This window comes from Saccostrea cucullata, unplaced genomic scaffold (genome assembly GCF_032062105.1).
Source record: "Saccostrea cucullata isolate Sc308-1 unplaced genomic scaffold, CSIRO_AGI_Scuc_v1 ctg10655, whole genome shotgun sequence".
NCBI classification, from domain to species: Eukaryota; Metazoa; Mollusca; class Bivalvia; order Ostreida; family Ostreidae; genus Saccostrea; species Saccostrea cuccullata.
The window spans coordinates 1-13,346 of record NW_026941687.1 but is presented as its reverse complement, the minus strand read 5'-3'; the positions used below and the strand labels follow the sequence as shown (position 1 = coordinate 13,346).

Here is a 13,346-nt window from a genome sequence, read left to right as displayed (position 1 = left end):
CTTGATGTTTTAAGAAATATAAGACCGGTATAGCTTCCATGAACAGAATATTTGGGTATTACTGACTGCCTGGATCATGTGTTTTGTGCATGGGCAGAACGGTGGCTTAACAAAAAATCAACAAGGGCTACTTTAAAAAATAATGAACATTAAAAACTAATTTTATTTGTTTTAAGAAAGTTATTCAATTGGTTCATGAACTTTTTGATCACCCCTCATAATTTTTAAAAGTACTTCAAAAATAATATTGAATATGTGGCTTGGAATAAAAATAGGTAGATTCATACTTGCGAACTCTTAGCTACCAAGTTGTGTAAATTCTATTCATTGTCTGTGCGTCAGCTGAAATGTAGTGTTGCACAAGGTACTATCATTCCATTAACAGCGTGTCACTTTGTTTGATAGACTGTGGTAAAAATTTTGCAATTTGAGTGCTATATCAATCATTTATTGAATATGTTTAATTTGACTAAAATCAATACTACTTTACATATGAAAAACAGAATCCAACAATCCCCCAGTAAACTGCCAATCGTATTAAATAATTGTTTTCCAGCGCAGTTTTTAGTCAACGGAACACGTGGTCAGTCAAAGCCCGTTTACTGCCCCCCCTAAAGTATGTGTCACATTTGTTGTGATTTGCCCGAAGGAAGCTAATTTTGTTACGTATGAGAAATATCAAAAGCATGAAATAAGTAAGTCTATGCTTTGAAACTATTATAATACAGCCAAACCTGTTTTAAGAGGCCACTTGTGGGAGAATACAAATTGGCCACATGACGGTGGCCACTTATTCCAGGTTTAAAACCCAATGAATAAAAAATTGCGACCACAGTTGTATATTTATTTTCACTCGTATCCAGATCCAAAATTTCAACACTTTTAAAAAACTTGTGAAGTTTTAATATATGATATAGATATGCATTTAATAAATATTTATATAACACAAAAGGTTATTCGCGAGACTGACCGCTTTACTTGATAACCAAGGTGAAATTGTAACTAATGTATTGAGTTTATATCATGAACATATTCACTTTCGTATATATACGAGGGGGTATCAAAAAGTTCGTGGACTAGCGTCATAAAATTTAAACCGCTTTAGGTACATCAATGAATTCTTAAATATCTAGTTAGCATCATCTTTTCTATCCATAGAATAAACTGCAAATCATACATTTTATTTTTTAACAAAAAAGTAATGTTTTTTGTGAGCAATTGTATGTACAGGCGGCGCTACCTCGAAAACGACGTTTTTCGACCTAAGTGTAACTGAGAAAACCTATTTTGATATGAACATTTGACATCCAAATATCACGTTATTTCAGATATGTGTTGGGGCACTATTGTTCAAACACCACCAAATGTTTTCCCATAGACTTCCATACAAACTTGAGCCCCTGTCACTCATACATATATTGAATTTTGGGCAAATGACCTTTTTGCCGTGAAAGTTCGAGATATTGGAAAACAAAACATGCCAGAAAAAATATACCGTCACGCGGCACTTTTACTTTCAATTTCCATTTGTTTACAACAAGGTGCGTTTGACACCAAATGAAAATCTCTAACCAAAGGGTACCCCTCCCTTCAAATTTTTACCTGTAACTCCTATATATCTCAAAGAATCCCAAGTCTTGCTATGAGATTTTTATCAACTTTATTTCACTAGTCAGATACATAACAAGTCTTTTCTCTTATTGACCAACCATGCGCCAGCTAGCATTTTCTCCTCCGCACAACTTTGGGTGTCCAAAATGTCTGCGCCCATGTATTTGTTTATGTAGGGGTTTTTCCTATAGAGTAAAAGAAACATTTATAAAAAGTGGTCAATTTAGTATATTTAGAACACATATCCATTGGTTATCTCACCTCTTGAAAATTGGGACTGTCAGTCCTAGCTTAAGTACACCATTGGCTGTTACATTTCACACCCCCGTCAATCAGACCCACATCTGTGAAACAGAAAAGATGTCTATAAATTGAAGCATTTTTCTATTTTTCTTTCAAACTTTTGAAATAAAATGATTAATCTAGCATATGTTTTGCTTGTTTTTCTTATTATCTCTAAAAAATTCTCAAGATAGGTCATGTTTATCATTCAGGGTAGCAGGTACCCGTTATTAATGAAAAATGAAGAAAATCAGCAGTTTTTTGTATGAAAATACTGAGTTATGGAAAGAGGGAAAACTAATGTAGATAAAATAATCAATGGAAAGAAAGAGAATTATATCTAGTTCAAATGTACATAAGATTACTTGGAATTTTATCAGCAACGGGTTGCTGGCATCAGAGAATCAAATACATCCCCACTGAAAATTTTGTAATTTTGAAGGGGGTGACCTACATTTTAGCCAATTTCCATGAACATTTTATGTAATTGGTGTTAAATATGTATATTCTCATAAAAGGCAAACATATTTATTTGCATATCATTTATTATTATTGACATAATTAATAAATTGATTAAATGCCAAGGGCAGATAAATCATATTGTCCGACTGAATACTGCTCAATTGTAAGCAAAGTGCTTAAATAACTGCAGTTCTGAAGAAATTTATTTTCTAATAATCTATAAAAAGTTCTAAATAAATTAATTATTAAGAGATTAACTAGATTTTCTAAGAAAACCATACCTTGGAACTCTTAATGGAAGCAAAGGGATCATCCTCAGAGTGTCCATGTGTTGTTCATTGTAAGGGGGGAGGGTTCATTAATCTCCTCCATCTTAAGAATGCATTGCTGAAATACATTTTATTTTATTAAAACATACTGATAAATGCATGTAGTAGCTTATATTGTATTTTTTTATTATTTACATCATCTTTTGAATTTTTTTATAAGCATTTGTGCTGAAATAGCTTTAAACTAATCATGTTTAAATACAATTTACTCAGATAATTATTTAAAAAGTATCTAAGAAATTGGAAAAATAACTGCAGATAAGAATGACTCTTAGTTGTTCAAATAAACCACATTTAAAAAAAATCCTTCATTTTCAAGCATCATTAGAGTACAAAATTACCCCCCCCCCCTTCTTTTCTGCAGAAATCAAGATTAGATATGGCAAGGAGGAGGGATATTCAGACACTTTTTTCATCATTTTTTCAATAATAATTTTGCAAATTTCTTGTTTTTTCAATGTATTTTCTGCTAAAATATATTTTACAGTATTTTAATTTAAATTTCCTACTAGTAATCTCTAAGTTTCACCAAAAGTATAACTTTTATATCAAGCCAGCACTGATTACATGACTAAAATTGGCTTTGCTGCTGGATTAGGCCCCTTGTTTAAAATCAAAGTAACCTAATTATTTAACAGAAGTCTAATTTTGTTATAAGTTATACAATCAACTCTGATTAACACAAATTTGAAAGAGGATTAGTCAGTCTATTCCAATGTCTGCACTCATAAAATACATGAATTTAAATGAATTTCTCAAACTGCGAGGGGGATATTCATATGTTTTGTGAATTGATGATGCCCATAAATATCAATATTGTATCATTTACAATATTCACAGTAAATTTCAGCATAAATTTTAATTTAAAACTATTTACATCTACATTTATTGAAAAAATGAGAGCTAGAGCAAAAATTTTGGCATTTTTTCACCATGTGCAGTCCCCATTGTGAGCCCCAATTTACCCAAACCCTCTAATTTTTAAACAAATAGTAAAAACTAACTAAAATATGTTCTCATTGCCAAAAAAATAGGAACTGATTGATTATTTGGCTGTAATCAATGTTTATCCATGAAATAATACCTATTCTATAGGACAAACACCACCAAATGTTTTCCCATAGACTTCCATACAAACTTGAGCCCCTGTCACTCATACATATATTGAATTTTGGGCAAATGACCTTTTTGCCGTGAAAGTTCGAGATATTGGAAAACAAAACATGCCAGAAAAAATATACCGTCACGCGGCACTTTTACTTTCAATTTCCATTTGTTTACAACAAGGTGCGTTTGACACCAAATGAAAATCTCTAACCAAAGGGCACCCCTCCCTTCAAATTTTTACCTGTAACTCCTATATATCTCAAAGAATCCCAAGTCTTGCTATGAGATTTTTATCAACTTTATTTCACTAGTCAGATACATAACAAGTCTTTTCTCTTATTGACCAACCATGCGCCAGCTAGCATTTTCTCCTCCGCACAACTTTGGGTGTCCAAAATGTCTGCGCCCATGTATTTGTTTATGTAGGGGTTTTTCCTATAGAGTAAAAGAAACATTTATAAAAAGTGGTCAATTTAGTATATTTAGAACACATATCCATTGGTTATCTCACCTCTTGAAAATTGGGACTGTCAGTCCTAGCTTAAGTACACCATTGGCTGTTACATTTCACACCCCCGTCAATCAGACCCACATCTGTGAAACAGAAAAGATGTCTATAAATTGAAGCATTTTTCTATTTTTCTTTCAAACTTTTGAAATAAAATGATTAATCTAGCATATGTTTTGCTTGTTTTTCTTATTATCTCTAAAAAATTCTCAAGATAGGTCATGTTTATCATTCAGGGTAGCAGGTACCCGTTATTAATGAAAAATGAAGAAAATCAGCAGTTTTTTGTATGAAAATACTGAGTTATGGAAAGAGGGAAAACTAATGTAGATAAAATAATCAATGGAAAGAAAGAGAATTATATCTAGTTCAAATGTACATAAGATTACTTGGAATTTTATCAGCAACGGGTTGCTGGCATCAGAGAATCAAATACATCCCCACTGAAAATTTTGTAATTTTGAAGGGGGTGACCTACATTTTAGCCAATTTCCATGAACATTTTATGTAATTGGTGTTAAATATGTATATTCTCATAAAAGGCAAACATATTTATTTGCATATCATTTATTATTATTGACATAATTAATAAATTGATTAAATGCCAAGGGCAGATAAATCATATTGTCCGACTGAATACTGCTCAATTGTAAGCAAAGTGCTTAAATAACTGCAGTTCTGAAGAAATTTATTTTCTAATAATCTATAAAAAGTTCTAAATAAATTAATTATTAAGAGATTAACTAGATTTTCTAAGAAAACCATACCTTGGAACTCTTAATGGAAGCAAAGGGATCATCCTCAGAGTGTCCATGTGTTGTTCATTGTAAGGGGGGAGGGTTCATTAATCTCCTCCATCTTAAGAATGCATTGCTGAAATACATTTTATTTTATTAAAACATACTGATAAATGCATGTAGTAGCTTATATTGTATTTTTTTATTATTTACATCATCTTTTGAATTTTTTTATAAGCATTTGTGCTGAAATAGCTTTAAACTAATCATGTTTAAATACAATTTACTCAGATAATTATTTAAAAAGTATCTAAGAAATTGGAAAAATAACTGCAGATAAGAATGACTCTTAGTTGTTCAAATAAACCACATTTAAAAAAAATCCTTCATTTTCAAGCATCATTAGAGTACAAAATTACCCCCCCCCCCCTTCTTTTCTGCAGAAATCAAGATTAGATATGGCAAGGAGGAGGGATATTCAGACACTTTTTTCATCATTTTTTCAATAATAATTTTGCAAATTTCTTGTTTTTTCAATGTATTTTCTGCTAAAATATATTTTACAGTATTTTAATTTAAATTTCCTACTAGTAATCTCTAAGTTTCACCAAAAGTATAACTTTTATATCAAGCCAGCACTGATTACATGACTAAAATTGGCTTTGCTGCTGGATTAGGCCCCTTGTTTAAAATCAAAGTAACCTAATTATTTAACAGAAGTCTAATTTTGTTATAAGTTATACAATCAACTCTGATTAACACAAAGAACAAAGTACGTTTTTGACCACATTTCGCCGAGAAATTTAACGATTTTTCAAATGCGATATTTTGTATTCATCTATTATGTTTTATTTACATTAGGAACAAAGCTAATATTAACTAGAATGAAAATGACGTAATACTTAATTATGACGTCACAAAACCACGCCAAACACCAGCCACTTGACGAAATCCGTTAGTTTTTAATGTAAATTTAAGAAATTTTAATTAAATTAAATATCTTCCCAAGCATTAACCACTTTTATATTTTATATTTAAAATTATAAGTTCAAAACCTCTTATCATTATCAAATTCGTGTCGGTTAATGCGTGGGAACAGTATGAATTTTTTAAAAACAATTAGTCCGGAAATATATATGCAACATAAGAGTACATGCTTTTACACAATATTTACGTTGGAGACCAGTGTTGAAGAACTGCAGGTTGATGTAAAGGCAAAGAACATTTATAAATAAAGGGTGAAATCCAAATCTGCGGAAAAAAGGTAAGAATCAAGATGATATTTGTGGTATATTTTATTTGTATGAATTTTAAAAGTAAGTTAAGAAATTAATTGAAAATAGAGAATGAACCATTGCCGTGGTAGAAATTGCACAGCAAGTCCAAGTGCGCTTTGCATTTGCGATATCCATTACTCCATGCATTATTTTGTTCATTTTACCAATATATGTCGAAAAAGATTTCATACATTTCTTTCGAATATTATTTATTCTTTTTTCTTGCATCCAAAAGCGGAAAAAAAATTACAAATAACTAAAAGTACATGAAATGAATGTATGTACATGGTAGTATAATATAATACCATGACTGCATGAGTTACATGCACAATGCAAAAAATGGATACAATATTACATATATGTAAATAAAAATGATTATCACAAAACATGATGTTGTTTTGTAATCAGGTATCACTCTATTATCTACAAAAAATATTTAGAAGCATATGGACTGTCATATGGATACTATAATCATATCAAATAGTGATCTCGATTTTGGTAAGGTCGAACATATTCCACCAGTTAGAATATCAGTTTGTCATTCTATAGTTTAAATCACTTTCAAATTAAAGTAAAAAAAAAATCATCGGACATGTTTACACTACATGTTCCATACATTCAAGTTAAAAATAGTGGTGAAAGCTAAGTGCGAGAGACGAGAAAGGTGTGTGTGTGTGGGGGGGGGGGGGGGGTTATCAACGTAACGATTTGACTAGTTCAATGGGCCGGATGTAATCTATGTATTTTCTAATGAAAAATATACATAATATTATGTAGCTATAATATGCATGTGACTCGGCTTACAGGCAGCTTTGTAATTATTGATAGCCCCTCTAGTTCTTGTAAAAACAACCATTAGAAATTAAAAGAGTTATAAGTTTGCAGAGATTAAAGGGACATGCTTCCGTCGTGTAATAATTATTTATCTTTAAAAATTCATAGATCTATACGGTGTGTTATTATTACCGTATATGATTTTTAAAAATAAATGATTACGTATAACACGTCGGGAGCAAGCCCCTGTGGTAGAGATGTTAAATAAAATATTATTTGTGAAAATTTGTCTTTTTTAAAACAATTTTCTGATGTAATATTCAAGACAATTATACTTTTTTATCAGAAATTTAAGGGTCGAATATTTTTTTTTTTTCATATCTAAAATTATCGATACGTGCTAAGTGATTGTCATTGCCATGACCCGATTCATACTTTTAGTGGAAACAAAATGCGTATGTATTCTAATCGACAGCAAAAGTGTAGAATTTAAGTCGGCATGATATCCTAAGTAGATTTTTAAACTTATAAATAAAACAAATAGTCAGCCTTAATTAACAAACACATTTATATATACATGTATGTATTCAATACTTAAAAAATATAATCTATATTGAGAAATGAATGTCAGTTTTCGGGGAGATAACTCGCGTTCTTGTTTACAACCTGAGCGACCCGACTTTTACCTGTGGATTCTAAACCGCTATGCGATTTGCACCCAGGGAAGGTGGGGGTGGGGGGGTTACGTGTAATAATTATATTGTTTCGAAATGATAATCACGTTGTTGAAATAATTCCTGGTTAAAGTTTAGAATTTCTTCAAGTCGAAAAGTACAATTAAATAAAAAAAAATACATTTCCAAAAGTGAGAGTGAATTACAGACAAACTTACACACGTCTCATTTTGGACAACTCACCCTACATTTCATAAATGAACCAATGAAACAAGCTTCAAGACTGTAGTAAAATTGGATAAAGCTCAATGACATTAATTAATAACACAGGTAAAAATTTAAGTAAGCGAAACAAATTCAAAGAATCACCAATTTAAGATCTGACCATTTGAAACCTGATTATATTATGAGCTAATAGCATTGATACCGTGGGATGGAGAGAGAGATGTCAAGTTTGAGAAATTGCAAACACGTTCCAAAGATCAAATAACGCAATTACTTTTCAATTATAAATTCCCAGTACATCAGTTTAAATATTTAAACTGCCCAAATCATATATACATCTTTAAGAAACTAACAAAATAAAATGTCTCATGATATCCCAAAAACACGCAAGACTATTTATTTAAATTTCTTTAAGCACTCGACATAGAAGATACCATATGTTTCAATAATAAGTAGGTCAGGCGAATGCAAAAAATTGCCGTTTTTACTCATTTATACGCATGTTTATTATACGGGAATGTAGAAAAATACGGAATTGATTGATGTATATTTTTGAAATTCTTTTACTTTTGAGATAGGTAAATAAATATCAAATATATCAGACATTTCCTGCTTTGGCCTTCATCTTCATAAGACATTTTTAAATCGCGGAGTGGAAAATTAAACACTATGCAGCTTAACTTATTAATTTTGCTTGCTTTAACAATTAAGAGACTTAATTGATTATTACGTTTTTATATTGAGGAAAAAAACAAGCAAACGTACAAATAATAAAACCTTTGAAAATTATTTTTCTAGGTTCTGTAAAATGTCATCCACCTCCAAGTATAAGCCATATTCGTGTATAACCTGCTGTAAGCGTATCAAGACCAGTGAACGAAGACCGCTTTATGGAAATCAGGCTCTTCGAAAATTTTTGTCAAAGAGATTTTTGAAAGACTTGAGCGAAAATGACGTAGTGTGTAACAAATGCAGGCAACTCTACTACTTCTCCCTCAAACAAGGCTCCAAAATACCAGAAGTCCATAATACTGAAGACAAGGAAAATGCTGCTCCACCTGATCCTGTAACACTACCCATTCTGTCCACTGGATATCGACATGACGCTTGTGGAATATGTGAAAAGAAACCACGTAAACTTGTTGTCATTCCAGAACAGGCCCGGCTTGAGATGTTTGTACAACTTGGTGTGTTCATGAAGGAGGGTTCCAGATGTTGTCCGTCTCATATTTATGGCGGACACTTGACATCAGAGGCGCTGAGCTACGGAGTTTCCGAGAGAGTTAGAAAATGTACCTCACTCAGTAATGATAACTTGAGGAATCTTCTTGACAGTTTAAGAAATTATGCGAAGAAAAATGCATCCACTCGTCTGGATTTTGATAGCGAGACCTCTCTTTCTGCCGAGGATTATCGCAACCTCACAGGACTCACACGGACGCAGTTCGATGATCTGATGCTTAATGTGGAGGATATTAAGACATCCAAATCCAGAAGCATCCGCACCTGTGTTGCCATTTTGCTGATGAAACTGCGATGTGCTCTAGACAACAAAATGCTGGCTACCCTTTTCAATATGAAAAAGTGGCAGGTACGCTAAATTGACGCTTAAACACTGATCATTGGTGTTTAATTGTTCTTGTAAGAAGATAATAATTTTTTAAACATTTTAAATGTTTAATTAAAAACAAGTTCCCTGAATAAATCTTTCTATTTTTTTAAGGTACGCAGAGCCGTTTCCTCAGCGAGACGCTCCCTCATGAAGGACTTTGTGCCACAAAACCTGGGATTTGGCCATATTTCTCGAGACGACGTCATACAAAAGCATACGAGGCCTCTAGCACAGGAATTGTTTTCCCCTGGTATGACAGAAACCCCAGCCTTGCTAGTGTTGGACGGAACCTACATATACATCCAGAAGTCTAACAATTTTACCTTTTTCAGACGTTCCTATAGCCTGCATAAACATCGCCCTCTTGTAAAGCCCATGATGGTTGTCACGACATCCGGATACATTGTGTCCGTCCTAGGACCATATCTGGCGGATTCCAAAAACAATGACGCAGGTATTCTAACCCACATGATAGAAAGAAATGCTGAAGAGATGAGAAATTGGTTACAGGACGGAGACACATTTATAGTCGACCGTGGCTTCAGAGACAGCACGGACATTCTGGCGGACATCGGAATTAGAATGGAGATGCCAAGTTTTCTGAAAGGAGCAAAGCAACACTCCACTGAGGAGTCAAACAGTTCCAGATTGATTACGAAGGTATCTTTTTGATTAGATTACACGTTTAGTATTTTTATCTGAAAGTCAATCTAAGTTTTATTTCTGATGTGGTATTCTTTTTGCAAAAAAAAATTGTTCATATCTTTTAAGGTGCGTTGGGTTGTGGAGTCCGCCAACGGACGAATAAAGCGTTGGAAATACCTTGACCGCACAGTATCCAATAATCAGATTCCATTCATAGCAGATTATGTGCGTATAGTAGCTGCAATTTCCAACAGATATTGTCCTCCATTAAGTACTGGAACCGACGACGATCAAGCAATCGCAATGAAAATGCGTCATTTGTCACAGAAGGGAAATGAGCTCAGAGAGCTCGTGGAAAGCGAGGGTTGGGACAGGAGGCCTTCCCAGTGGAAAACCCTTGATGCAGATAGTGTTGCCTTAGATTTCCCTATTCTGTCGGAAGATGAGATTCGAAATATCACATTAGGAACCTATCAGGTCAAGATGGCCAGAGCATACACGCATGAACATTTCCAAGAAGACGGTGCGTATGATATTCTTATTGCAGAAGATAAACCAAACATCATTGGGGCAAAAATACAAAGTCGTCACGTGTCGGCCAAGAAATACCTTTGTTGGATTCGCCACAGTGAAGGAGTAATTGTATCGTGGTACTGTAAATGTAAGGCTGGGTCCCGTGTTGTAGGGTGTTGTGCACACATTACCAGCGTGCTTTGGTATCTTTCCTTTGCGCGTCACCAGTCTAAACCTTTGAAAGGCGTTCGAAACTGGGCGGATCACCTTGAAGACGCTGTTGATGAATCGGACAGTGGTGCAGAGAGTCCGACGGAGGAATGAATGTTGACTGCTTTGAAGTTTTGTTATTTACATTTTCTGTGATAAAAGTTCCTTTTTTTATAAAAATGAATTGATTTTAAGAATTGCATATGTCATTATTAAATATCCTCTACATTTTCCTCACTTTGAATTTTCGTTGTTTTACCTAATCAGCAGAAGGGAGAAATGATAAGGTAAATATTCATATCAGTTGTTCATACGAATAGATTTTATCCTCTGAAATGAGACAACTATACCGAGTGGAAAATTATTTTAACAAGGATTTTCAGGGGGAAAATATTTTTTATATCAAGGGTATGTCGGTACAAGAAGTACATTAAAATACGGCAACATGATTGAGGAAAAGAATAGCGAGACCAGCTAAAATAGTTTGGGTAGCATTACATTGCCTGCAGTAAATTGTTTAAAAATTTGGCATACTTTCAAAGTGAAAAAAAAAAACTATTTCATGTATAAACTTTATTGCATGTTCTTTTCTTTTTCTATATACTTGTATGTCCAAAAAAAAAACTCTCCAATCGTTTATATGTTTGGTTTTCATATGAGGCAAATGAGATATAACGTCATTGACGTCGTCCAGATTAACGGACGTCGACGTCGGAACTAACGTTACGGTAATAAAAACCCACTTTTTAAAATAATGTCCAGTACATGCCACGTGGTCAGATATAAGTAAATTATACATTATTAGAAAGATAAAATTCTAAACTTTACGTATAATAAATATCAATATTTTTTCAGAATCGGCAAAATTCGCCACAAAACGTACTTTGTTCACCACCAAATGTTTTCCCATAGACTTCCATACAAACTTGAGCCCCTGTCACTCATACATATATTGAATTTTGGGCAAATGACCTTTTTGCCGTGAAAGTTCGAGATATTGGAAAACAAAACATGCCAGAAAAAATATACCGTCACGCGGCACTTTTACTTTCAATTTCCATTTGTTTACAACAAGGTGCGTTTGACACCAAATGAAAATCTCTAACCAAAGGGCACCCCTCCCTTCAAATTTTTACCTGTAACTCCTATATATCTCAAAGAATCCCAAGTCTTGCTATGAGATTTTTATCAACTTTATTTCACTAGTCAGATACATAACAAGTCTTTTCTCTTATTGACCAACCATGCGCCAGCTAGCATTTTCTCCTCCGCACAACTTTGGGTGTCCAAAATGTCTGCGCCCATGTATTTGTTTATGTAGGGGTTTTTCCTATAGAAAAAAGAAACATTTATAAAAAGTGGTCAATTTATATATTTAGAACACATATCCATTGGTTATCTCACCTCTTGAAAATTGGGACTGTCAGTCCTAGCTTAAGTACACCATTGGCTGTTACATTTCACACCCCCGTCAATCAGACCCACATCTGTGAAACAGAAAAGATGTCTATAAATTGAAGCATTTTTCTATTTTTCTTTCAAACTTTTGAAATAAAATGATTAATCTAGCATATGTTTTGCTTGTTTTTCTTATTATCTCTAAAAAATTCTCAAGATAGGTCATGTTTATCATTCAGGGTAGCAGGTACCCGTTATTAATGAAAAATGAAGAAAATCAGCAGTTTTTTGTATGAAAATACTGAGTTATGGAAAGAGGGAAAACTAATGTAGATAAAATAATCAATGGAAAGAAAGAGAATTATATCTAGTTCAAATGTACATAAGATTACTTGGAATTTTATCAGCAACGGGTTGCTGGCATCAGAGAATCAAATACATCCCCACTGAAAATTTTGTAATTTTGAAGGGGGTGACCTACATTTTAGCCAATTTCCATGAACATTTTATGTAATTGGTGTTAAATATGTATATTCTCATAAAAGGCAAACATATTTATTTGCATATCATTTATTATTATTGACATAATTAATAAATTGATTAAATGCCAAGGGCAGATAAATCATATTGTCCGACTGAATACTGCTCAATTGTAAGCAAAGTGCTTAAATAACTGCAGTTCTGAAGAAATTTATTTTCTAATAATCTATAAAAAGTTCTAAATAAATTAATTATTAAGAGATTAACTAGATTTTCTAAGAAAACCATACCTTGGAACTCTTAATGGAAGCAAAGGGATCATCCTCAGAGTGTCCATGTGTTGTTCATTGTAAGGGGGGAGGGTTCATTAATCTCCTCCATCTTAAGAATGCATTGCTGAAATACATTTTATTTTATTAAAACATACTGATAAATGCATGTAGTAGCTTATATTGTATTTTTTTATTATTTACATCATCTTTTGAATTTTTTTATAAGCATT

At 33.0% G+C, this 13,346-nt stretch overlaps 1 protein-coding gene and 1 long non-coding RNA gene across 3 annotated transcripts; one reads left to right on the top strand and one right to left on the bottom strand.

The window, feature by feature from the left end:
- Nucleotides 1–1,590: 1,590 nt before the first annotated feature.
- On the bottom strand, nt 1,591–13,241 carry LOC134258243 (uncharacterized). 2 transcript variants are annotated; one of them, XR_009990122.1, is made up of 7 exons: nt 13,135–13,241; nt 12,371–12,453; nt 5,067–5,172; nt 4,303–4,385; nt 2,637–2,742; nt 1,873–1,955; nt 1,591–1,796 (listed from the first exon to the last, which is right to left on the bottom strand). It is a non-coding gene; the product is annotated as an uncharacterized LOC134258243 (long non-coding RNA). The 2 variants fall into 2 exon arrangements; XR_009990121.1 differs by lacking the exon at nt 1,591–1,796 and having other exon boundaries at nt 1,872–1,955.
- On the top strand, nt 8,795–11,080 carry LOC134258244 (uncharacterized). Its single transcript, XM_062740777.1, has 3 exons — nt 8,795–9,577; nt 9,710–10,258; nt 10,370–11,080. Exons 1-3 carry the CDS (start codon nt 8,795–8,797, stop codon nt 11,078–11,080), a joined length of 2,043 nt encoding a protein of 680 aa, XP_062596761.1.
- Nucleotides 13,242–13,346: the final 105 nt, after the last annotated feature.

Coding starts and splice junctions, on each gene's coding strand:
- LOC134258244 (XM_062740777.1), top strand. CDS start 8,795: ATGTCATCCACCTCCAAGTATAAGCCATATTCGTGTATAACCTGCTGT. Junction 9,578..9,709: donor TCAATATGAAAAAGTGGCAG/GTACGCTAAATT, acceptor TATTTTTTTAAG/GTACGCAGAGCCGTTTCCTC. Junction 10,259..10,369: donor GTTCCAGATTGATTACGAAG/GTATCTTTTTGA, acceptor ATATCTTTTAAG/GTGCGTTGGGTTGTGGAGTC.